We start from the raw sequence: 25,911 nt of genomic DNA on the forward strand, positions 1-25,911 counted from the left end.
ACATTTTGCAGGCAGAGAAACTAAGGCTCAGAGAGCTTAAGTCACTGGGTCTGGTTCCAAGGTTTGTGCTCTTAATCACTACCCTCTATGGCCCCCATGTTAATTCCCCTGCTAGTTTGCTGAACAGACCTTTGAAATACACAAAACTTGGGAAAGGAAGTAATGTGGCAGAGCACGGAGGTGGCTTGAGTGTGAATTGTTGCTTCATTTCCGATGGGAAAACACAATGACCCAGAGGAGTGGAGTCAGGAGGTACCTCATCACTGAGCCACTCAGCCACCCTGCCCTCCCTGTCTCCTGAATTCTGTCCCCGGGACTCAGCCCGAAGGGGCTGGACTGGAAACCTGCCTTCTCTTTGCAGCCTCCCCAGGGACACGAGTCCCTCTTGTCCTGATGAAAAGGATACTCTCCTGCCACCTGCCACATCTTCCTTGGACATGCCAGGACATGGGCTCTGAGCCGATGAGGCTATTCGGGGAGCACTACTGGGGTGCTGGTAGTGGGGGCTAGCTCATTGGCCACTTGACATCCGAGTCCCCTGATTTCCTGGCCGTCCCACGGCCCTGCCTGCTCTTGTTTTCCAGAGCCTCCCTGGAAGCACAGGGCACCCACAGAAGCACAGGCTGACAGCCCTCAACCCGCACAGAACTATAGTTTATTCAGTAGTATGGGGAAATGAAAAAAAACAAACACAAAACCCTACTGTATTTACAGTAACAATCAAACTGTACAATCTGATGGTTAGTATCAAGTTAGCATCCAGCATCTTTGTATTTTTTTAAGTCAAGTCATCAGTAGTTAAAAACCAGTTAAATTTTTAACCCTTTGTAGGAATTGCTGAGGGGAGAGTTCAGGGGGAGAATCCATGGCAGAAAAGCCAGTAACCAGCCTTACACATGAGAAACAGGAACTTTTTTTTTCCCACCCATAGCCTCTTTTTCTAGCCACCTGCTCCAGAGGAAAGTCAGTGACAAGTGGGGAATACATGCTCAGCGTACATGGTAACTCAAACGAACAGCGGTTGGCAAAACTGAGGCGGCAGGAGGAGAGGAGGCAGGAGATGAGAGCCTGGAGCAAAGGGAAGGGCCTCAGGCCCCCACGCCAGGACTGCTGGCTGCCCACCCAACCCATCACGGCCACATCAGACCCCCTGGGACCGGACACGAACCCATCCCAACACAAAAAGCAAATAAATAAAAATATATATTAACTCTCTCTTCGCAGGGAGCTGGGGATGGGTGTGGGAGAGGGGGAGAAAGAGGAACGGGACCTGGTCCTTTGAAGAAGAGAGCCAATTCCGAAAAGGGGTTAAAAATAGAACACGTCGCAGAGGCCACAGTAGGTCAGACAAAGTGGGATTTGTCTGATCTTGGCGGAGGTGGGGGGGGCGGTGGTGGTGGCCACGTGGACACCAGAACCCAGACTTGAGACCTGTGCTTGAGACTTCTGGGGGCAACCAAGCCAGCCCCGGACTTACTCTTCCGCCCCGTCCCACCCACACCACAGCAAAGAAGCGCAACTAAACACATGACTGGCCTTCCCGGGGCGGGTCAGGCAGGGAAATGAAGCACTTTTGGGTCAGCGAACTGAGCAAACGCCCGGGCTGCAGCACGTGGCCAGAGTCCAGGGAAAGGAGAGGGGCTGGGGTGGCCCGGCCTCCGCCCAGGGGCACGGGTTCCCCTCAAAATGTGTTCATGCAGCATTTGGGGGTCCGGGGGCGCGGAGTCCTTCGGCCCCCTCTCTGGACGGGGCTTTTGCAGTTCCTGGGAGGGGCCGCACAGGCAGGGTGAGGAGTGCCCTCGACCTTGACGCCCTCCCCATACTGAAGCCCCGCCGGGGTGCAGCCTGCAGGGCCCGATGCCCTGGGTGCATGTGGCTTTGTCCTTTCCTTTTGGTGATGGCAAACGAGGGGCAGGCCCCCCAAGAGTCCCTCTCCTCCCAGAGGCACAGCAGATGGGAAACTGAGGAGAGGCTGGGAAGTATCCTGGGAGGTCCTATCCTCTTTGGGAAGGGAAAGGGGAGTCAGTTTCCAGCATATAAAAAAAATTAATCCCTGAAGTCATGAAGAGTGGAGATCCTTTTTTAAATTCTTTTTTTTCCTCTTTTCTGAAAAAACTTTGTCTTGGAGATGTTGGCCCCAGGGGTCCAAAGTGCAGTGAAGGGGATGGTGGGGGAGGGAGTTGGCACTAGATGGCCTTGGGTGGGGTGGGTGCCCCTCCCGGCAAGGCCCAGGCTCCTCAGATGGACGTTTCGTCGCTGCTGTGGGCAGGCAGTGGGGAGCAGGGGCAGGATAAAGCACAAGACAGGAGTGGGGGCATGAGTGCAGCTGGGGAAGGTAAGGGAGCCTCAGGGTGTAGGAACCACCGGCCCGGGGTTAATGCAGGAAGTTAAAGAAGAGAAATCTGGAGAGGCAGGAAAGGAAAGTGACAGAAAAGGCAGACAGGGGGTTAGTCGGAGCAGAGAAGACAGTGAGAAGCTTTCACCAGGAGAAGGAAACAGGAAAGCAACCCCAGCTCACCACCCTCCCTCACTTTGCCTGAAGCAGGCCTGAGCTGACCCCATGGGCCCCCATGGTTTGTGGGCACATCACAGTAAGGGGGCTGGGCTACACCAGCCCATTCGTCCCCCGACTGCCTGCCAGAGCAGCCTGGGGAGGCCTGGAAGCGGCTCCGAGCCCAGCCAGGGCCTCTGTGGGGCTGCACCCTGTCCCACCCAGCCAGCCCCACTCACTCGGAGCCCGACGAGTCCTCATCCACCGTGCCTGCCTTGATACTCATGGCGATGGGCATGACCCCATTCAGCTGCTCCTGGAGACTCTGCCGGGGTGGAGGGCGGGGAGGGGGCCCGCCCCGGCTGCCCTCGCTGGCTGAGGAGCCCCTAGAAGACCCTGTGCCTTGCTCCAGGGGTAGCCGTAAAAGGCTGCTCTTCTCACTGATGGTGGGCAGACACTTCTTCTTGAGGATGCCTGCGGGCCAGGGGGGCAGGTGCCATGAGGAGCAGGCGGTGGGATCAGGGGGCTGCCCTAGGGAGCCCTACCAGCCACAGGGCGAATGTGAGGTGTGAGGGTGCCGAATGGGGGAGCACGGCAGCTGGGCATGCCCCACTCACCTTTGTGAGGTTGGGCAGAGGGGCCTGGAAGGGGGCCAAGGGACCCCTCCCGAGGCAGGGCATCTCCATTCTCCCATGGGCGCTCCTCAGAGGCCCCATTACCACTACTCTCCTTTGCTGTGGTCCCGAAGTCTCCTGGCCAGGGGGCCTTCCCAGGCCCTGGGCCCCCATCTGGTGGAGAAAGGAAGTAGGTAAGGCCCAAAGAAGGCAGGCAACTAGGCAAGTCACCACCCTAGGAATCCCTGGCTCTCTGCCCTCCCACTGCCCCCTCAAAGGCCACAGCCCTGGCGCTGGCCCACCCTTGGGGGTACTGTGCAAGGGCAGTCTCTCAGCGCCAGGCCCCAGCAGGCTGTCCCAGCCCGGCTCTCCAGGGAAGACGGCCTCTTCCTCCTCCTCTTCCTCCTCCTCACTGTCTGATGAGTGAGTAGAGGCATAGGAACCACTCTGGTCATCTTCCAGGGACAGGTCACTGTCAGAGTCTGTGTCAGGGTCTGGGAGAAGGGGAAGAGATCAGAGCTGAGCCCTGCCCCTCTGCACACCCTCCACAAGAGCGGCTGCCCCCCACTGGCCAGCAGGAGCTTCCTTTCTCACCATGCTGCTGGTCTTGACCTTCCAGGAATAGGCTGCCTGGGTCCCCCAGGCCAGAGGGCCCTTGGCCAGGGTTCAGTGTGGACTCTTCCCTGCGAAGACAAGACCACGCTGGAGGGGCCAGCCCAGCCCCTTACCCAGGGTCCCACTCTTTTCTCTCTCCCCGGTTTCCCAGTTCCTGCCCCTGTGCCCCTCCCGCTTCTAATTTAAGCTGCCACCCGTGTCGGCCACCCTGTGCGCTGTTCAACTCCCAGCAGGTGGCTGGCCTGGCTTCTAGCACGCGTGGTGCTCCTTGCCCCTGGCCGCCGCCCCCAGCACCAGCGCTCACCTCAGCAAGAAGGGAATGTAGCTGGGCTGACTCTTCCCCGAGCGGCTGGCGCTATGCAGGGAGCCAGCTGAGTCTCCGTAGGGCTGGTACAACCGCCCGTCCACATAGGGGCTGGGGCAGTTGTAGGACTAGGCAGGGAACAGAGGGCTCAGTAAGTGGGGGAGCAGCACGGGGCGGCCCCAGGATTGGGAGTGGAAGGGCCAAGGGAGCTTGTCCCAAGGTCTACCTCCCACGTGCCCAGGTCTGGAAGAGAGAGGCCCCACATCTCTACAGCCCCCCCCCCCCCCCCCCCCCCCCGCCCGATATCAGGGCCTGAGAGTGGTTGCAGCTCTCCCATAGCTGTGCAAGCCCTGTGCACCCCAAGTACCCTGGACTCGGCTATATGAGAGGGCTTCCTGGTCAAAAACCATCTGCCAAGAATGTGCTAGGAGACAGAAAATTTACCAAGATGGACCAGGGATCCTCAGATGTTGGGTATCCGTGAGTGCATCACCTGTCTTGGCCCCTTCCTCACCTTATTCTTCCTAGTTCCACTCCCATCGCTCCTGAGTCAAAATCCTCCTCCCCACCCCCAAATCCCGCTCTTCCCAGGCCACACATACCATTTCCCCAGCCCTTCCTCCCCCCAGCAAAGGATGTAAGGATGAAAAAAAGTGGGGCACGAAGCACAGAGAACAAGTTCCTTGGGGCTCCTGCCTCTTCCACCCGGCCCGAGAGCCCTCCACCTCCTTGGCCCCCGGCTCCCTCACCGAGGTCAGGGTGGACTTGGTGGTCAGCGCAGGGTCAGGGCTGGGCTTGCGGCTGCAGGCAAACTTGAGTGCTTTCCGGACCTCCTTGCTAAGCACCACGTAGGAGAGGAAGATGAAGGGGCCCTGGCAGGCAACAGGCGGCAGCTAAGTGCCTGTCTGGGCACCCCACAGGCAGGCCTCACCTCCCACCTCCACAGGGCACGGCCGGGTACCTGGATGCAATTGCAGGCAGCAAAGAGGTAGTGGAAAAGGAGGGTGTCACTGTTCACAGAGAGCAGCGCCAACAGCCACGTGGCGCTCAGCAGCAGGAGGACGGCGAAGGAGGGCCGCAGGCCCGAGCTGGAGAGGGGGAGGCTGTGAGCCTGGCCCGGAGGCCCCCTGCGCCCCTGCCTGCCCACTGCCCACTGCCCGGGCACCCACACCCTGTACTCACACGGGGCCTTTCTTCTCAAAGCCCTGCCGCTGGGCAGCACAGGAGGCCCGGGCCGCCAAGATGTACAGGAAGACACTCATCTACCAAGGGAGGGGGATCATCAGGGGACAGACAGCTTCTACCCCAGCCCACGGGGGCCCAGCAGTTGCACCATTCCTAAAGGGGATCCTGAGGGCACACGCAGCCTGCTGGCCCCCAGCCTGCTTTCTAGCACCTACCGAGACCGCGAAGGCCACAGGGCCAGCAAAACTCCAGATGAGCGTATCGTAGATGGAGAGCCAGCAGAAGTCAGGGTTCCCATAGCCCTCAGGGTCCAGGCCCACGGCTAGACCTGGGGGTATGGTGACAACAGCAAGGGAAGGGGTGGTAGGGCCTCGGGAATCAGTCAGGTGTCATGTAGGCTCACGGGGCCAGGTGCAGAGGATGAAGGGTTCCACCCACCCTGTGTCCCAGTGTTCGTGCCGACCCCTGTAGGAGGGGGGACCCAGTCCCTGATGGGGAGCCTCGGGGGCCGAGAGGAGGGCTCGGCCTGGGGCATGGCGATGTGGGTGGGGAGAACGTGGCGTGAAGGTGGACCCAGGGCCTAGAGGTATAGAGCCCCGGGCCCGGGAAGGGGGTGGGGAGTACCTGTGATGAAGGCGGGCACGCCCCAGCCCAGCATGTAGTAGAAGCGCATGGGGCCAGCATTGACGTCGCGCACCTCGGTGAGGGCCCGGTACAGGTGCAGGGCCTCCAGCAAGGCCCAGGAGAAGGTGCACAGGTATAGGAAGTGCAGCAGGATGGCGATGACTGTGCAAGCAAACTGGGGGCCCGGTCACGCCAGGTCAGTGACCAGGGCACCCCCAGGGCACGGACAGGGGCAGGGCTGGGGCGCTGGGTGGCGCTTCGGGAGGTGTGGGCCAGAGGGAGATACTTCTAGGGTGCCGGGGAAGTGAGGGGGAGCTCGAGAAGAGGAAACCGTGGGCTGGGTGCTGGGCTGGGCTCTATCAGAGTTTCTGCTGCAGAAGCAGGGACCGGGGCAGGGAGCCCGAGAGGACTGGAAGCTGTGGACGGTGTCTGGGGGAGGAGAGCCATCTTACAGGGAGGTCAGCCTGGTTGATTCCTAGGAGGAAGACCAGCTGCGCCAGGCCCAGAGCCCCAGTCAGGTTCCGTCGGATGCCGTGCTGGTTGGAGCGTAGGGCACGCAGGACGGTGAGGAAGAGGAAGGAGAGCAGCAGGGCAGCCAAGGTGACCCCTAGGGCCACGTATGTCAGTGTCTTCAGCGGCAGGATCTCCCCATTCTGCAGGGCAGGTGGCAGGAGGCCAGGCGAATTAGGAAGGGCCGGGCCTGAGCATCCAGCCCGGGGCCCTGGGCCCCCACCCCTAGCTCCGCGGCTATCTCCCCCCAGCCCCCCACAGTGGGTCCAACCTCCCGCCGGGACACGTCCATGAGCACGGCGAAGCTCGTCATGTGGTTGCACTGGCAGCTGACGTGACTCTCGTTGCGGAAGACGACCTCGCAGCCTCGGGCTGACCAGCCACCCGTACCACTGACCCTGCGGGGGGGTGGGGTGGGGCGGGAGAAGGGTCAGGCCGCGCGAGCAGGGGAAGGCACCCAGGGGCCTGGCTCTCCGCCCAAAGCCTTGGGGGTAGGGCAGCGCAGGCTCACAGGATGGAATGGTTCCAGAAGACACAGATGGGCTTGGTGCGCTCCTCCGTCTCCAACAGCCGGAACTGCACCGTGACCGGCTTGTCCAAGGCTCGGGGCAGAAACTCCTCGTCGTCATGGACGCTGATACTCACCACGGGCGTGTTGATGACTGGCCGTTTGGGGACTCTGACGAGGAACAGGCAGGCGCAGTCACTGTGGCAGTCTCGTGGCTGAGGGGACAGCATCCCTCGGGGATACCCCCACCCCGGCCTCTCCCCAGGCTTCAGCACTCACCCGCCCACCGTGCATCCCCGCCCCCTCCTTGTCTCCGCAGCTGCTCACCTGAGGCTGCGCTTGTCCGGGTCATAGTTATGGGGCAGCAGGCCGGCCAGAGTGCGGTAGATGATGACACTGGCCACAGCCTCCCCGTGGCTCAGCTCTGGGTGCCGCCGCTGACGCCGTGCCAGCTCCTCAGGCTCCTGGGCCTCTCCAGGGCCCGCGGGCCGGACCACGGTGGGCGTCTCTGGGATCGGGACAGTGTCCACTCAGCAGGGCCCTGCACAGGGATGCCCCAGCCGGGCCCCTGACCCACCCTGTAGCTCCCCACTGACCTCGAAAGACAGAATCAGGCAGAATGACCGTTGTCTCAAGGTCTGGGGGCCGCTCCCCCCGCAGCGCCTCATAGCGGGGCAGCTTGGCCCCAGCAAAGTTCCCCTTGTCCAAGCGAACCACAGAGATGACTAGGGAGAGGGTCACAGGTCAGAGCCAGGCTCAGGCAGGGGGGCCCCCAGCACAGCCGCCCGTGCCCGGGGTTCCGTCCACAAACCCCGCCCTGCGCCCGTCTCACCAATGTTGGGCGTGACGATGGTGAAGGGGTTCAGGTAGGTGTGCCGCATGTTCTGAGCCAGGGCGCTGGCGTAGGCCTCGTAGTGCTGCAGCAGCCAGGCGGTGCCGCCCTCCGTCTGCTGGATCAGCTCCCAGTGCCGCTTGTTGGCCGCGTCCAGGAGGGCGCTGCCCACCCGCAGCAGGTTCTAGGGTGAGCGCGGTCAGGGTGCTATAGCCCCACGCCTTCTCCTCCCCACCACCAGGCCGCACCTGTGCCTAGACCAGCCCGGCCTACCCACCCAGCCACACCCCTCCCTCAAACCTTCCCTCCTCCTCCTGCAACTAAGAGTTCCCGGGCCCTGGGCCTGGACCCCTGCACAGGTACTAGACGCTGATTCCTCCCCACCCTGGCACCGTGGGCAGGGGGCCTCTGCTCCAAGGAGCTTGGTCACACCAGGCCCCAATACAGACGTTAGTTTCTATCAGCACCTTACTAGGGAAAGGGCTGGAAAGAGATGCTCTAAATTCCATGGCTCAAGGGAGCTCCTGGAGGCCTCACGCCAGCTGGGAGGTCCCTCCCCAAAGGCAGGGATGGCCCCCAAGTTGCCCCAGGAGCAGGCTCACTCACCATGAACCCCATCTAACCAGCTAGCCCTGCCCCATCCAAGCCCCACCTCGGTGAAGTGCACATCCTGCGTGGCCGACAGCCCGAAGCCCCGCTGGGCGCTCTCGTGGGCCAGCAGACGCGTGGCCAGCTGGTAGGCCACCTTGACGTCGCTGCCGAAGTAGCCAGCCGTGTGCTGCGTGGCATTGCGCAGAAGCAGGGCCAGTCGCTGGGAGCGCCCCGAGTCCAGACCCGACTCGTTCCGCTGCAGCCGCTCGGCCTAGGATGGAGCCAGACAGGACAGGGAGCAAGGGAGGTCAGCGCAGGAGGGCAGCAGTGAGGTCCCCCGAGGGCAGAGCTGGAACTCAGGAAGGAAAGGGCCTCAGGAAAGGGGAGAAATGGCCACTCCAGGTGGAGGCCCCAGGAGACAGGGGCTGGAATTCCAGAAGCCCCTTTCTCAAAGCTGGCAGCAGGGAGGGGAGAGAGGAGCTAGACATGAGGAAGTTCACTTACAAAGCCCTTCAGCTCTGAGAAGGTGACTGATGTGCAGTTGAAAAGGTTTGGGGGGAGCCACCCCCTGTGCTCATCACAGTGACGCACGGCGGTGCCTGGGGGAAGGAAGCCCAGAGAACAGGCCTCAGGAGAGACACAGGAGGCCTCTGGGACCTGCCTGAGTTCCTGGGGGCCAGCACCTCATGGGCCAGAGACAGGAGACAAGCAAACAAGGGCCCTGCCCTCCTGGAGCCCCGGTTAAAAGAGGAGGACAGGTGTAGAGAACACTAGAGCCAAGACCTCTGCCAGACCGGCCCGAACGAGGACTCCAGGAGCACGGGGCGTGCGTCCTCCTCGAGCCCCCAGACATCGCTGCCCCTCTGCAGCCACCACTTTGGGCTCTCTGCCACTCTCTGCTTATGAACTGTGTTTGTCATCGATCCAAGGACCAGCACCAGCCCCCATCCCGGGGCCGTGTCCCCTGGAATAGCACCCGACAGCCCCTACTGTGTGATTTGTCTTCGAATCTCTAGTACCCAGCCCCGTGGCAGGCACACTGCAGGTTTGTCAGCATTTTTGATAAGAGTTCAAGATGTAGGTGCCCTTCATCCAGGCAACCTTGGGAGCAGAGGAACAGTGCACCAAGGAAGGACCTGGAGACCAGGGAGCGGTCCCAGGATTTGCAGCCAGGGGCTTCCCGCCCTCGTCCCAGGGAGGAGAGGCTGAGTCCACAATATCACATGCTAGGCTTCCAGCACCTACCAAAGGAGCCTTTGGGGCAGGGGGCAGCAGCAGGCAGCCCAAAGCGGGTACGGGGCCACCAGATCCCAGCGTCGATGGCCCGTGGGCAGCTGTCATAATTCACTGCAAGGAAGCACACAGGGTCACCCGGGGGCAGCTGTCCCCTCGGAGCTCGGCTTGGGCTTCCAGCCCTCCCTCGGCAGCCCCGGGCCTGCAACCGGCCCCTGCTCCTGGTCCCTCTGGGACGCCGGGACCTGGCACGCAGCAGGAGAGCCGCCGACCCGTCATGGGAACCCCACCTTCACAGCCATTGGTGGTGACCTCAGCAAACGGGTTGTCACAGCGGTCACACTGGCGCCCAATGACGCCTGGCTTGCATGGACACTGGCCATCCTCAGAGTCACAGACGCGGGACAAAGAGCCCGTGGGGTAGCAGTCACAGAGGAGGCAGGTGGGGCTGCCAGGGGGCCGGTAGTGGTTCTCCTGAAAGGGAGGACAGACGACGAGGGTCACTGGCTCAGGCTCTCTCTCTCCGGGATGCTCAGGGGTCCTTTGGGCTGTGGTCCCTCTAGAGAGAGGCTCGCTGACTTCAGGTCCTCCCAGGAGTGGTATTCAAAATATTTAGGGGCACTAGGGTGGCTCAGTCGTTAAGCATCTGCCTTCAGCTCGGGTCACAATCCCAGGGTCCTGGGATCGAGTCCCGCATTGGGCTCCCTGCTCTGCGGGGAGACTGCTCCTCCCTCTGCCCCTCCCCCTCCCCCACTCCTGCGCATGTACGCTCGCTCTCTCACAAAATAAATAAAATCTTAAAAAAAACATATTTAACTGGTAATGATTTGCAGTGTAGTCCATCAGTGAGACACCAACCATCAGAGCGGGCTGCAACCAACCAGTATAGCTGGCCTAGAGCTCACTGGTAAAGAACTGGTCCTGGGTACCCCCAAACCGCAGACACGTGGGAGCACGTGGCCACTTGTCCCCCTCCCCCCATCAGAGCAAGGGCACACAGCCCTGAGCTCTCGGCAGGAAGGCTTTCCCCACCGCCCCCCCTCAAGGGCCCGGGTCCGGGCTGTCACCTTGCAGTGGCACACGCCGCTTGTCTTGTTGCAGTCTGGGTCGAAGCCTTTGCCGACGTCACAGTTGCACGGGCCGCACGTGGGGTGTCCCCACCAGCCACGGGGGCAAGGCTGGTCAATCCTGCAGAGAGGGGCCCAGGCGGACATGAGCTCCCTCCGCCACACCCCGTCTGCTGCAGCCATGTTCAGCCCAGTTCCCGGTACTCTGAGGGACACCCCAGAGACAGGCTGCTGCGTGCCCTGGTCCACTTACCTGGTCTCACAATATGGCCCAAGGTAATTCTGGAGACACTCGCAGGTGTAGCCGTGGGGGGCGCTGGGCTTTCGGATACACACAGACTGATGCTCACATGGGTTCAGGTCACACACGTTAGTACAGTTGTCACCATAGTAACCTGGGACCGTAAAGATGAGAGAGGCTCAATCCCCACCTTGCCCTGGCACTTTCTTTAAACCTGCCTTCACGCCACCTCCTTCCACCTGAGAATCCTACCAGCTGGCTACGGCTTTGTAGTGCAGGAGACGAGGCTCAGAGAGGTCATGTGACTGGCCTCAGGCCACACAGCAGAGCCGAAGTGAGACCCCGGCGCCCACCCACCTGCCCATTTCCCCGGATCCTTGGCACACCTGGGTCACAGCTGCAGGAATAGCTGTCCCAGTCATCACTGCAGTAGCTGTTGGCAGGACACGGATTCGAGTCACAGGGGTCTGGCAGGCTGCAGCCTGGCTCCACATTGATGCTTTCCCCGCGGCTGGGATCCAGACCGCTAACCCCCTCGGGCGTCTCGCTTACCCTCACACCCTGGGAGGGAGAGAAGCGATGTTGGCCCTCCGTGGCGCGGGCCTCCAGGTGGGGAGGATGGCAAGGCAGAGGAGGATGCTCACCTGCAAACAACCCCGGAAGCCGCGGGCCACACCGCCGGCTGGCCCAGGCACGCCCCCAACCGTAATGTTGCTCAGGTGCAGCCCATGCAGCCGGGGGCCTAGGTTGCCCTCTGCCCGCTGCTGCCCGTAGTCGAAGGACAGGATGGCATGGCCGGGGCCCCCAGTGGCTCCCAGTGCCAGCTGTGCATGGTGCCAGTCGCCGTCATTGGCCCGGCCTGGCTCCAGCTGGAGAGACGAGGCCTGGAGCCCTGTGCCCTCCACACTCAGCACCACGTGGCCTTCCCTCAGCTTCACCAGAAGAAAAGAAAAGAGGGTCAGCAGCCTGCCTTCATCGGCTCTTCCAGCCCACTGCCCTCCCGCCTGGACCACCAAACCCATCCTACAGCCCCGCTGAGGCCACAGAGGAAACGGTATTATTTCCCTCGGGGCCAATAGATGGCAGCAGTGATCCAACAAGCCGACGGAGCCGCCTCTTCCTCGGGGAAAGAAAAGACCCCGCCTAGCCCTCTTTGACCAGCCCCCTGGAGGCCACAGCTGCCCTGGTCAGGGCCCGCCTACCCCCCCCACCCCTCCCTGCATCACCTGCAGGGTGATGGTGCTGCGCCCCCTGGTGACAGCCTGCAGCAGGACACCGTTGGCCTGGCGTGTGCGGAACATGAGGCTGAGGTGCCAGGGCTGGGAGATGGGCAGCGAGAGGCCGTGCCAGGCCAGCACGCTGCTGCCCAGGAAGCGCTGCGGGTTGGCCATTTCTGGGGAGGCAGATGAAGGCAGACTCTGAGGGGTGGAGCGGCCAAGTGCCCCAGGGGGTGTGATGCTCAGAGGTGGTGGTTCCACGGGAGCCAGGGCACTGCCTCTCCCAGTGCCCACTCCCCTCGCCGGCCCCGCCCTCCAGAGCATTTACCTGTCCTGCGCCCGCCCCACACTGTGCCCAGGCCTGCCTCTGACTGGGCCCTTTGTCTCCAGTGCTACCCTCTCAGGGCTCTGCCCAGACATGCTTTTCCACCCACAGCCCAGCTTGGCTGGGCCCTGCCCAGTGCCTGCCCCGACCCTGCCGGTGTTCCCAGCATTGTTGACAGCTCTCGGGCCTTGGCCTCTGCTGGCGGCCTCTCCTACCCTGGGCACAGCTCTTGCCCCCGAAGCCCAGAGGACACTCGCAGCTGAATGCGTCCCACTGGTTCACACAGGTGCCCCCATTGTTGCAAGTACTGCTGTCACACACGTTCTTCTTGGCAGGGCAGCCTAGAAGGAGAGAGAGGGGCTCGGCTCGGGGCTCCAAACAGAAGAGCTGCGGCTGGAGGGCCCTCTGAAACCCCCACCACGTCCCCACAGCCCTCCTTTCTGCCCAGGGCTCCTGGCCCGGCCCCTACCCCAGGCTCCCATACCAGGCACGGTGCCGTTGTTGGCGATGAAGTCAGCCATGTCCACGTGCCGGCTGTCCACCTGCAGGTTCCTCATGCAGCCCACGAAGTGCCGCGTGCGGACAGGGAAGCTCTCGGGCAGGTCAGGGACCCCACCCAGCAGCAGGGGCCCCGTCAGATCCAGAGACCTGGCGGAGCAAGAATGGTGGCAACATGAGGCACAATGGTGGGGCTTCTGGCCCTTCCTCCTTCCCTCTTCCTTCCACCAGGCCAGAGCGGGGAAGGGCCTAAGCAGGAGCCTGAGGGGCCCTGAAGAACAGCACAGGGGAAGGGAGGCACCCCAACCTGGAGCCACTCCCCTCTCATACCCACCCCTCCCCCAGGCCGCTCCATGACACCTACTCTAGTCTCCTCATCTTGCTGCTTCCACCCCCGACCCCAGGCCCTGCAGAAGGCTGAGCAGGGACTAGGGGAAGCAAGGTGAGGGAGGGCCTCCATCTGGATTGGTTTCCATTTCCGGGCCCCCTAAGGCCCACCTTCTCAACCTGCCCACCTGGCCCCACACCACACCACATGCCCCAGCCCTCTCCCCCTCACTTTTTGCTGCCACCCTGGGTGCCCTGGGCAGCGCAGGAGTAGTTGCCCAGGACAGCTCCGAAGCGCAGGGCCACCCCTGTGTCACAGCCATCCACCGTCACCACAGCCACCTTCTGTTCTGATGGGCCCTGCGGGAGCCCCGTCTGCCCTAACAGTGGCTGTGGGCAGAGAAGGCAGAGAAGGGGAACCGTGAACAAGGAGCCCACGAGGTCCAGGGGCCAGGTACAGAGACACCAGCACCTGCGGACACCCCTTTGTACACACGCGTGTGCATATACACACACGTGCCCATTCAGCGTGCTCACGGGACATACGTGCTTAACTGCCTTCCTTGACATTCACCGGAGTCCGTGCCTGTCTAACAGGACACTGAGCATCGAGCACTACTTGGCGATGGCAGGGGAATAGCCCAGCCCACGCCCCCTCCCTCCCTTTAGGCCAGAAGCGCCATGACCAGCCCCCCCTGGATGAAGCGCCACCTCGGTCTGAGCACCTGAGCCAAGGACAGAACCCTCCGACCCCCTGACCCCCTGTGACACCCACCTTATTATAGTATTTCAGCTGCACTGTGTGCCACTGGCCGTCACTGACCCCTCCAGGCACGAACGGGGACACGGTGGTGGTCGACTCCCCTGGGGAAAGGACCCAGGTGAGCTGGGACACTAGGCGAGGGCTGGGAATGGGGACGGTGTGCTCATGGTTGGAACCGGGCCCAGGTTTGGCTGGGGGGGGTGTGACTTGGGGTCGGGGGCCAAGACACCTAGGGCCTTTGGGAGATGGGCAAGGACATGGAGCAACCGGGGTCACCTGCAGAGAAGGTGAGCTGGACCTGCTCCTGGATCACCTCGAGGGCCACAAAGTCATGCTTCTCGTTGAAGCGCCCGTTGTATAACAGCAGTCCGTCACGCTCCTTGGTGGCAAACCTGAGCAGGAGTTGGGGGTGGGGGGCAGGGAATGGGGCACCCACCTAACCCCGACCACCCCAGCCACCTAACTAGCCCCTGATCCTACTCAGGACCCTCCTGAGAGCTGACACCGTGGCCCTTGGCTCCGTGGGCCATGGAGCTCAAGTGTGGACAATGAGCCCACACCAGAACTGAAAACAGAACCCTGACCCCTTGGCTCCCCACCGTCGAGAGTGGGTAGGAGGAGTGGTCAGCGGACCCTGGTGGGTGAGGAAGGCCTGCTGGCAAAGTGCCCGACCCGGCTCTGCCAACAACCTGCTCCCAGCACTTTCGCTGCCCGACCTCTCACCCTGCCTGTAGAGGGGGAGACACCCCAGGCTCCCAGCACCCTCCCCACCCCACCCCCCAGGGCCGAGCCACTCACGAGAGGGCCAGGGTGAAGTGGAAGCGCTGACGCAGGCCACGGAATGTGAGGAAGGAGCGGGCAGGGAAGCTGCGTGTGGTCACCTGGCAGTAGGGCTTCTCGAAGTCTCCAGACGGGCAGTCGCACTTGAAGCCACCCACCAGCAGGTTGACGCAGGTGCCCCCATTCTTGCAGACACCTGGCGTGCAACGGCCTGAGCGGGCACTCACTTCGCAGTGCTCACCTTGGCAGGGGGAAAGGCAGGGTGAGTACCAAGTGCCTGAGAAGGTGGAGGGGACCTGGGATGCCTCCCCCGGGCCCAGCCGTACCTCCTGCAACACTCCCAAGTTCTCCCAAGCATCCTCACTACCATCCCATTATACTGCTGCCCTGCAAGTTCCTTGGAGCTCCCAGGCCCTTCTGTACTCCTGTTTGGGGCTCAAGCGCACAGGCCTGCCGGGACCCCGGTCACAAGGCCCAGGTCCTAGTTAGCCTTTGGTGTCACGGCTACTGAGCAAGCTAGGGGCTGTTCTGTTCCCACAGGGGTGAATGTGCATGGAGGAAAGAGCCTGCAGGACAACACCAGGGCTGGCGCCAAACCCCCTTCCTCCCTCCCTCCCACTGGTGCTTTTGTCCCTGTCAGGCGCCAAGATCAGTTTCCCTCTCTGGGGATGAGACCAGGCTTCCACTTGGATTGTCAGTTATGCCTGGGGGGCAGGGGGGGTGAGGTGAAGCTGGGGACTCCTGGGAATGGGGCAGAGAACTCCCACCCTGAGCCCTGGGGTCCAGACTGAGGCCCTCTGTGCACTTGGGAGATACTGACAGAATGGGGGACTGAGCCTTGGGAGCAGACCAGGATTTCAGTGGAGGAGCTGAAAATTCCAACAACATCAGATGGGAAAATCCACCCCTTTCTCTCCCTCCCCATTCCCAGATTCTAGAGATAGGTTCTCAGCTCCTGTGCCTAGTGACTGGCTCTTGTTTCCATGGAAACTGTTGTTCGCCTACTCTAAGCCCCCCTCCCCATCCTCTTGGACAAAGACTCCCCTCCCATCCCCCAAGCCCTCCCCTCCCTTCCACCCCCACCCACAGCAGCAGCTGAGAGGAGTCAAGTCTGGCAAGTTCTGGGCAGGAAGATGCAGCAGGGAAGGCGGTGGGGTCTGCCTGCCCCTGCTGGCGGAGCCAGTGGGCATGGCTGTGGAGGAGAGAGAATAAGGCCCAACCTATCTGGGAAGGAAGGGCGCATGGCGGAGAGGAGAAGGGGGTGTCCTGAGGAGAAACAGGATCCTGCAGGGGCAGGGGCACAAAGCAGAGGCAGTGAGCCTCCCAGGGAAAGGCTGGGGAGGGGATGTGTAAAGACCCAGGTCACAGGCCAACCCCGAGGCCTGACCCTTCTTCCAGCACCTGGGCAGGGGTGGAGCTATTCTGCTCAGGGTCACACAGTTACAACGACCTTCAGAACCAACTCTACCCCGCACCCAAACCCCTCCAGTTTTTTCCATGCCTTCCCCTCCATGCCTGGGAAGAAAAGCACTACTTAGAGCCCAGAAAAGTAACTCTCTCAGTGGTGGGAGGAGACCAGGTCCCAGGTCCAGCTTCAGGGCTAAGTCAAGCTGTGAGGTGAGACGCAGAACAAGTCACCGGATCCCAGGGGTCTCTTAAATCACAGCCAACACCTTCCAAGGGCTAGCTCTTTACATGTATTAAGTTAATTAAATTAATCCTTACAACTCTGCTAGGCTGTAAGTAGATTCATTATCTCCATTTGAAACTACTGAAACTACTGAGACACAGAGAGATTCAGTAATTTGCCCAAGGTCACGCAACTACTAGTGGCAAAGCTGGAATATAAACCCAAGCGGGCTGCTTCTAGAGCTGGTGCTGCCTGAGATGGGGGGTGGGGGGTGGGGGGGAGCTCGGAGAAGAAGGGCTCCCCCCTCCTCTCTCCCCAACAGGTCGTGGAGAAGCAAGCGAGATCTGCGGGCGGCCAGGGTCACCGCCACCTTACTCCGGAAAGGAACGAGGCCGCCCCGGCCCTTAGCCCGCTCAGCCCGCCAGGCCGCCCCAGCTCACCGGTGTAGCCGTCGCGACAGAGGCAGGTGTAGCCGCCCTCGCGGCTGCGGCAGCGCCCGTGGGGGCCGCAGGGCCGCGAGTAGCAGAGGTCCACCTCGGTCTCGCAGTAGTCGCCCGTGAAGCCGGGTGGGCAGCGGCAGCGCAGCCCCCCGACGGGGTGGATGGGCCGGAAGAGCACCGAGGAGGAGGCGATGAAGGGCGCGGAGGAGTCGAAGCGCAGCACCGACACGCAGCGCATGTAGTTCTCGCAGGGCTCGCGCAGGCAGATGTTGTCGTCGAAGGGCAGCACGCGCTGGGCCGAGATGGCCGTGAGCAGGCTGCGGTTGAGGTACAGGCGCTCCTGCAGGTCCTCGGAGGGCAGGAAGGGCGGCCCGCCCCCGGGCCCCGGCGGCTGGCCCACGGACAGGCTCACATTGAGGATGTGGCCGCCAGGGGCGTCGGTGTCCCGCTGCACGTTGAAGACCACCACGTGGTCTGGGGGTGTGGCCAGCGTGGCCGCCACCGCCTGGATAAAGAGACCCAGTAGGGGTGACAGGAAGCGCTCCGGCGACATGTCCTCCAGGCGCAGCGTGATGCTGTGCGTGAGCATCTCATCCGTGATGATGGTGACCCGCAGTGCACACTGGGCAGTCACACTGTGCACGCCGTCTGCGGGGAAACGACATGGGTCAGGACCTGATGTGGAGCTGGGGAGGGCAGGGGTGCCAAGCCATAGACCTAGCCCTGGGCAGGAGCACCCCGAGAAGGGAGTGGGAGCTGAGATCCAGCCCTGCATTGCCCAGTTGCCACAATGGACTCCCTTTTCTAATTGGCAAAAGGTGCCCAAGAAACTACATGTATGGCACCTGTAGGCAAGCCACACCTTGAGGGATCAGGCCCCATAGACACTTAGGGCGATTTGATTTTCAGAAGTTCTCTTTGCATACTTTCCCAAAACCCTCCGTTGTGAAGAACGGTACATTTTTTAATGTTTGTGCGCCTCTCCCTGCCCAAGCCATGAGTCTTGCTCCCTTATACCAGATTTGGGGCTTCCCTGCACAAGAACCCGATTTTGCCTATTTCTTACCTTTCTACAGGGCCCAGAGCACCAAAAGATATCCACAAAAATAATCATTCTTCCCCCTTGGCCTCTATATCTCAACACTACTATAACCCTGACCCTGGCTGTGCTCCCTCCTCCCCCACCAAAGCAGAGGGGGGGGTGAACTGGGTCAGTGGGCCACCCAGTCCCCCTCCCACTGAGCCCCATAGCTGCTTGGGCGCAGGCCTGCTATCCCCATAGCAACGCCCCACACAAAGCATTCTTCCCGCCCAACTCTCCAGGCTGCCGAAGATAGCCTGGGGGGGGCCTCACCCCAGGAAATCCAGCTGAGCCACCTTACCAGAGGCCGCACTACCCATTGCCTTGATGCTGTGGGGGGGGGGGGGGGGGGGGGGGGGGGGGCAGAGATGGAAGGGCCTGGGCAGCTCTCCAATCTGAAACCCCAGAAGAGCCCCACTAGGCTGATCTCTCCTCTGGCCTTGGGCCTCCAGCTATTCATCGCCCACTTGGCTCACACATTATGCCCGAATGCCTGCCACACCTGCAGGCCGCATGCTCACTTACAAACAGCTGGACGCTAACACACACTAGTGTCTCACTCCACCCACACGCTACGCCCAGAAGTACCACACACACCTGAATGCACATATACACGGCAATGGATTTTATTTAGCTCAGAAATGAAAGCTGGAGGCCAGTGGGGAGGGGGAAATGGCTTGGCAGGGCCCTAAAGGGTATTCATATTTTTATTTATTACAATGTTCTACACATAGTAGGTGTTCAGTAAATACTAAGATGTTGATGTCTCCCTAGTGAAGAAATGGTCTTTAAAACACAGTGGGGGTGGCGCTGTGGGGGGCACCTGGGTGGCTCAGTCGGTTAAGCATCTGCCTTCAGCTCAGGTCATGATTCCAGGGTCCTGGGATCGAGCCCAATGCTCCCTCTCTCGCTCTCTCTCAAATAAATAAATAAATAAAATCTTAAACACACACACACACACACACACACACACACACACACACAGCAGGGGCCCTGAGTTGATATTGAAAAGGACCGCCTGGCAGGAACGGGTCAGGAGATGGTGTTTCTGGGGTGGGGCGGGAGTAGGAGAGGAACCTGGGGGTAGATTCTGCTTCCATACCTATTTGAGGTGGCTAACTACCCCAGGCAGCTCAGTTGAGCCTGGGAAGGCTGAAGGCAGAGACCCATCTCAGCCCTGTCCTCCGTCCACCCACCTGCCCTCCAGCCTCATCGCCTGAGGCTGCAGAAGCCCGCCAGCTCTCACCAGCAAGCTTGCTTGTCATTACCCACTCCTGCTCCTCCCACTCCTGTCTATAGCCACCGAACATGCCAGTCCACAGTCCTCCTACTTCTCTCACCTGCCCCAAGCTCACCTACTCCAGGAAGCCTGCCCAGATTGATGACCTCAGGCTCTATTTTCCTCCTGCTTTCAGACCACCCTGCACTGAGGTGTGGACCTGGCACAGAGCTCTTGTGTACTTGGTGACTCTGCCCAGTGATTCCTTGATGGGAGAGTCCCTCCAGGCAGAAAGTGGCCCCAGAGTCCACCCAGTGCCCCTAACTGATTAGGGAAAGGAGGGAGGCAGTCAAAGCCCATGAGCGAGAGAAACCTCCCCACCACTCAGCCCTGGGAACAAGCACTCCTCCCTGTGCCTCCCCTCAGCAGTCCCAGGCCCCGCCCATGCCCCTCACCCAATGTGTCTCTGTTGCTTCCCATCTGGTCTACCATCTGTGGCCACCTGCCCCCTCCTCTGTGGTCCCCCATCCCCAGCAATCAACCTACTGCTCAGTCCTTGCTCTTTGTTCCTCTCCCCTGCCTTGACCGGGGTCACCCCTCAGGTGCCAAGGCAGGGTGGGAACAGGGGTCCCAGGTCCCAGACTGTGGCAGAATCAGACTCCAAGCCTCTCTCCCCTGGCAGATGTGCCAGTGGAAGCTGTGGGCCTGGACAGGGTCTACCGCTCTGGGAGCTGACCGGGCCATGCACAGGAGTTCCTGTGTGTCCCAGCAGGGTAAGAAAGAGGCAGGGAGACCTGGGGCTTCAGGAGAGCCATCCAGCCCAAGCGGGGGCAGCTTCAGCCACAGGGGACAAGAAGAGGGGGAAGGCAGAGAGGCAGGAACGTGGAGACTAAACAGGGGAAAACAAAGATCCAGGAAAAGAGCCAGCAATGGAGAAAGTGGGAAAGGAGGAGAGAGCCACACAGGAGATCGGGAGAGGGCCACGGAGAGGGGCAGAGCAGGAGGGCCCCCATGGGCACGGGCAGGGGCAGGAAAGAAAGAGAGACAAAGAACAAGAGAAGGGAAACAAAGGGGCAGTGGGAGTCAATTCCCCCTCACCCCAGCCTCCCTGAACTTTGGGGTTGCCGTGGTGACTGCTTCCAAGGGTCAGGGCCGAGGGGACAGGATGGGGCCAGGGCTAGAGGGCCAGCCCGAGGCCTTCCCTTCTGTTCTAGGGGAGCTGTGGTCAGGGGCCCTGCCCTGGTAGGAGCCTGAAGGCTGGGCAGGCCTCCTCAGTGTCCTGCCACTCTCACCTAGGACAGGCTGTGGGGAGGACAAGAGGAAGAGCCCCTTCTTTTCCATCCCTCCCCGCTGCTTGCTTCTCCCAACACAGAGAAGGATCCAGGATCCAGGAACTCCAGCCCTTCACTTCCTCCTGAAGGGAAACTGAAGCCTCAGGAGGCACAGAACCTTGTCTATGACCTCTAAAACCTCACCTGCCCGGGCTCCTATGGCCACCTGAGGAGTGGGGCAGGAGACGCATCTGTCCAGGAAGGACCCAGAGCGGGGAGGGGGCTGAAGCCACACCCTGCATCCCACATGTCTCTCATTCCCCTCCAGGCCCAGATTCCCTGGGGTGACAGGAAAGGGGTGCCAGACTCTTCTCTTCTTCCCCTCCCTGATGTGTCTGGAGTGGGGTACCCTGGCCCATCCATCTGCAGGGTACCCCTAACAAGGGGCCCTCATGGGGGTTGCCAGTCGTTCCCAAGCTTGGGGAAGGGACTCCACAACCTGGGGCTGGCCTCCTCCTTGCCACTCCCCATAGCTGACAGAGAAGACAGAATGCCGCCCACCCCCGTCAACTCTCCTCCCCCAACCCTCTGTCCAGGGAGTCTGCAGGCTGAGCGCTTGGCCAAGCAGCAGGAATGCCCAGCCTGGGTCCCGGCCAGGCTCCCACGCCCCAGGACTCTGTTCTCTCCCCACCGGAGCAGGGGGCTGTACCCTCAAAGGCCACCAGTCCCCTGGCTCATCCTGGTCCCACACCCCATTCCCCGAGCCCAGACTGGTCACAGCCAGCAAAGAAGGCCTAGCATCCTAAAACAGCCCATGGGGTGGCAAGCGGCCCCAGGAGGCCTCAGCCTGCCCCTGGCTTCACTGCAGCCCCTCCCCCAAGCTGGACCCCGAACCATGGCCTCTGACAGTGGGGTCTGTTTGGACAGAGACAATGAGCTCGGGCTTCACTTCCTGCGGGAGCTCTGAAGGGATAGCCAGGCCAGGCTCTTTCTGCCTGGAGGGAAAAGAATGCACTAGACAAAGTCCCCCTCAGCCAGTCTGGGGCTCAGCCGGGAGCCAGAAGGGGCCAGAAGAGGCCCGACTGCAGGGTCCTGACCCCTCGGCGGCAACCCTGTGCCCCATGGCCCTCTGCTCTGTCAGAAGGCTGTTATGAGATCACAGGAATAGCCTGCTGGGCATGAAGGGGTGCTGAGGGGACTGGCTCACCTCCCCCCCACCTCCCCCCACACCCCACACCACACCACAGTCCTCTCTACCCCTCCCCCAGCTCTCCCGGACCCCCCAGTCTTCCACGCGCCTTTTTTCACAATCTTGGCAGCCATAGCCAGGGCCGCCCCGCAACACTTCCCCTGCCACGTCACAGGGTGGTAGGCAGGGGGCAGCCAACCAAAGCCGCCCAGCCCAGCCCACAGCGGCAGGCGGGGCCTACACCAGCCGCCAGGATTCCTAGGGCTCCTTCCCAAGCTCCTTCTCGCCCCTCAGCCTCTGTGCCAGGCACTGGGCAGACAGGCGGGTCAGCGGTTCCTCCTTGGACAGCTGCCTGGGCCCTCCCCCAAGGGCCACCCCCGCCCGACGCCACCTGGGCCCTTCCTTACCTGACACCAGCACACTCATGATGGCCTCCAGAGGACGGTTGTTGTCCAATGCCCGGCTCAGCCTCAGTTCGCCCGTCGAGGCGTTGAGCAGGACCAGGCTGAGTTCATTCCCCCGCTCAAAGCTGTAGGTCAGGCTGTCTGAGATGTCAGGGTCATGGGCGGGCACGCGGCCAATGGCACCCCCAGGGAAACTGCTCGAGCGGTTGGTGACATAGTTGTTGAAAAGAATCTCAAAGTTGCCCAGCACCGGTGGGTTGTCATTGCGGTCAAGCAGGCGGACGTGGACTGTAGCCCGGCTCACCAGCGGAGCCGACGTGGCCTGGATGACCAGGATGTATTCGGGCCGGTCCTCGTAGTCCAAGTCCACCAGAGCCGTCAACTCCCCAGAGAAGATGTCCAGTTGGAAGACCTCAGGGATGTTGCCCTCCACGATCTGGTACATGATCTGGGCATTGGTGCCTTCGTCGGGGTCGGTGGCTGTGACGCGGGCCACAGCCAGCCCAATGGGGCTGTTCTCTTCCACAAACACGTCAAACTCGTCCTGCTCAAAGACAGGTGGATTGTCGTTCACATCCAACACGGTGACTGTCACTTCCATGGGCGTGCGGGCCGGAGGCATCCCCTTGTCCACCGCATAAGCCTGCAGAACGTACTGGGCCACGTTCTCACGGTCTAGCCTCCGAAGCGTTCTCACAATGCCTGACGTGGACTCCACGATAAAGTCACCATCTCCATCGTCGCCCCCTTGGAAGGTGTAGAAGACCCTGCCATTAAGGCCAGAGTCACGGTCAGTGGCTGAGATCTGCAGGACACTGGTGAAGGGGGGCACATCCTCATAGACGCTGCCCTGATAGGACTCACGCAGGAACTGAGGGGCATTGTCATTCACATCATTCACCAGGATCTCCAGGTAGGTTGTGTCAGACTTCTGGGGAATGCCATTGTCGCGGGCGGTGATGGCCAGGGTATAGGACACCTGGTCCTCATAGTCTAGCTCAGCCTGGGTGGTGACAGCCCCTGTGTCCGCATCAATGCGGAACTGGGGGATGCTGTCCTCCATAAAGTAGGTGATGCGGGCGTTCTCGCCCGTGTCCTCGTCCGTGGCACTGATCAGCACCACCGTGGTGCCTGCCGGCCGGTCCTCATTCACATTCACCGTATAGTGGGAGCTCTGAAAGACGGGACGATGGGTGTTGGCGTCAGTGACGTTCACGACCACCTGGGCCGTGTCCTGCCGCGTGCCATCGGAAGCAGTGACCGCCAGCACATACTGCCGCTCGAGCTTGTAGTCCAGCGGCAGGGCGAGCGACACCAGCCCGCCACCGCTCTGGCTGGTGATGGAAAAGCGGTTGCGGGTGTTGCCGCTGGTGATCTGGTAGGTGATGACGCTGTGCGCGTCGCGGTCCACAGCCGACACTGTCACCACGCTGGTGCCCACGGCCGCATCCTCGTTGAGTCTCACCGTGTACTCTGGTTGGGTAAAGGTGGGGTTGTTGTCGTTGACGTCCAGGATGGTCACGCTGACACTGGCTGAAGCAGTGAGCACTGGGGTGCCATGGTCTCGGGCTTCCACCCCAAAGCTATAGAAATCAACCTCTTCCCGGTCCAGCTCGGCTGCCACAGAGATCCAGCCTGTGCCGTTGTTGATGGCAAAGGGGAAGTCATGCCCAACCCCAGCAAGGCGGTATTCCAGGCGGGCGTTGTCACCGGCATCGGCGTCGATGGCCTGGACGTGGAGAACCAGGTAGCCTAAGGGGACACTCTCCAGCACAGTAGCCTGGAAGGGGGTGCTGACAAAGATGGGGGCATTGTCATTGATATCCAGGACCTGCACTGTCACCAGGCCAGAGACGTTGGAGAGCGGGGGGCGGCCGCCATCCTGTGCCCGGACCCGTAGGGTATACTCCTTGGTCGTCTCATAGTCAAGAGGGCTCACCACGTCCAGAGCCCCAGTCTGGGCATCCAGGTAAAACTGTCCCCGAGCATTACCGCTCATGATGCTATAGTGCACCAGGGCGTTACTGCCCTTGTCTCTATCCGAGGCTGTGACCCGGAGGACCGGGGCCCCCGGGGTCACATCCTCGCGCACCTGGACCACGTAGCGCTTCTCGCTGAACTGAGGGGCATTGTCATTGTCATCCTCCACAGATAGGAACACAGCGGCTGTGGCGCTCCGTGGACCAGGGTCCCGACCCTGGTCACTTGCCTCCACCGTCAACTGGTAGGATTCTACTTCTTCCCTATCCACAGGGCCACGCGTTCGGATCACCCCAGAGCGAGGGTCAATCTCAAAGACTTCCGAGGGGCTGCCTCCAGGCCCCTCCAATAGGCGGTACAGAATATTGGCATTGGGAGGGGCATCACCATCTGTGGCTCTGACAGTGAGCACCTCATAGCCAACCTCCAGGTTCTCCCTGAGGCTCTCCTTGTACTCCTGTTGCTCGAAAACAGGGTCGTGATCATTGGTGTCAGTCACCAAGATGGTGAGTGTGGCCAGGGCACTGCGTCGGGGCATGCCATGATCCTGCGCCGTGACCCTGAAGACATGGGTGCTCTTGGTCTCACGATCCAGCTCCTCGGCTGTGGTTACAGCGCCCGTGATTGGGTCCAGAGAGAAGAAATGTTTGGAGCGGCTATCAAAGAGGGCATCCATGGTGTACTCAAGCCGGCCTGCCTCACCCTCATCTGGGTCAATGGCCCGCAGGGATGCCACAGGGGTACCCGCTGGCTGGTTCTCAGGCACGGTGGCCTGGTAGCTGGGGGGCTGGAACTGGGGGGCTGTATTCACATTCCTTTTCCGACGCCCGCCCATGGACTCTTCTGTTGACCGTTCCCCTGCCCTGAGCCCTGGGGTCTGCACCAGCTTGCAGGACTGGCATCTCAGCCGGGGAGCCTTTAAGCACGGGTGTTCCTGGGGCAGGGTGAGCTTGCCCTGTGGGGAGAGGTGGCCTCCAATGCCCAGGAGGCGACAGCTCCATGGGCAGCCTTCGGGGGCTGGCGGCAGAGGGATGTGGGCTCCGGATTCTGGACACCAGACCCTCAGACCGTCGTGGTGGGGCACCAGGTGGCCAGTCAGCTCTGTCCCTGCATCCCTGCAGCGGCTGCTGTAGAGCCAGAGGTTGGAGGCTGAGGCTGGACAGAGCCAGCCCGCGGGGGCGCAGGCCTCTGAGGAACCACGTCCCCCGGGACCCAGGGAACGACAGGGCCCCACTTGGTCTCCCAGCAGTGGCGGCAGCAGCAGCAGCAGCAGCAGCAACAGCGGCGGCGGTGGCGCTGGAAGGGGGGCGCGGGCTGCCGGGCTCTGCATCTCTCCCTGCTCCCGGCCGGCCGGGTCAACTGCGGCGGCGGCTCCTCCTCCGGCTCCAGCCGGCCCCGCCGCGCCTCATGCCCGGGCCGGGGCGCCGGTCCCCGGGGGCCACTCGTGCGCCCCTCGGGGCCTGCGCCTTGCTGCCTCGGCGGGGCCCGGCGCTGAGCCCTCCGACGCACCCGGGCTCGCACTGCTCCCCGATCCCGGCCCGCGCCCGGGTCACCCCGACCACCGCGGGCTGGCGCTGCGCCTCCACTTGCGCGCCCGGCTCTCGCCACCTGCGCCCGCGGGCCCCGCGCGCCCCTGGCCCTGCCGACTCCCCGAGCCCCGAGGTGCCCCCTTCGCCCCCGCGGGATGGCCCACCTGCGCCCGCAGAGCTACGCACCCGGACCCCGGCCGTCCTCGACAGCCCCGCGCCGGCCGCTCGCGCCCCGCGTCCCCGCCGCGGCGGCTGCTGCTGTCGCCGCGGCCGAGGGCCCAGCCCCACGATCCCTCGCCTCCCCGGCGGGCGGGCGAGCTCTGCAGAGCGGCGGCGGCGGCGGCCGCGGCGGCGGCGGCTCATTACCATAGACCTGCTCGCGCCGCCGCCGCCTTAAAGCGGCGACGCCAGCCGCACCGAAGGAGGTGGGCCCCACCCAGCGC

The 25,911-nt window shown here is 62.1% G+C and overlaps 1 protein-coding gene across 1 annotated transcript; it reads right to left on the bottom strand.

Moving 5' to 3' along the window:
• Positions 1 to 633: 633 nt before the first annotated feature.
• CELSR2 (cadherin EGF LAG seven-pass G-type receptor 2) lies at positions 634 to 25,706 on the bottom strand. The gene is made up of 34 exons (XM_032422027.1): positions 21,963 to 25,706; positions 16,796 to 17,443; positions 14,744 to 14,966; positions 14,222 to 14,337; positions 13,958 to 14,046; positions 13,415 to 13,572; positions 12,842 to 13,005; positions 12,573 to 12,698; positions 12,042 to 12,208; positions 11,460 to 11,747; positions 11,202 to 11,376; positions 10,828 to 10,969; positions 10,575 to 10,695; positions 9,798 to 9,981; positions 9,520 to 9,621; positions 8,779 to 8,873; positions 8,336 to 8,545; positions 7,684 to 7,867; positions 7,448 to 7,576; positions 7,179 to 7,359; positions 6,855 to 7,022; positions 6,615 to 6,741; positions 6,286 to 6,486; positions 5,834 to 6,008; positions 5,425 to 5,537; positions 5,207 to 5,286; positions 4,986 to 5,112; positions 4,774 to 4,896; positions 4,025 to 4,152; positions 3,700 to 3,788; positions 3,408 to 3,599; positions 3,109 to 3,279; positions 2,731 to 2,965; positions 634 to 2,402 (listed from the first exon to the last, which is right to left on the bottom strand). Exons 1-34 carry the CDS (start codon positions 25,267 to 25,269, stop codon positions 2,375 to 2,377), a joined length of 8,766 nt encoding a protein of 2,921 aa, XP_032277918.1. The 5' UTR covers positions 25,270 to 25,706; the 3' UTR covers positions 634 to 2,374.
• Between the last annotated feature and the right edge of the window lie 205 nt (positions 25,707 to 25,911).

The sequence above is a fragment of the Phoca vitulina genome, unplaced genomic scaffold (genome assembly GCF_004348235.1).
Source record: "Phoca vitulina isolate PV1807 unplaced genomic scaffold, GSC_HSeal_1.0 scaffold2, whole genome shotgun sequence".
NCBI classification, from domain to species: Eukaryota; Metazoa; Chordata; class Mammalia; order Carnivora; family Phocidae; genus Phoca; species Phoca vitulina.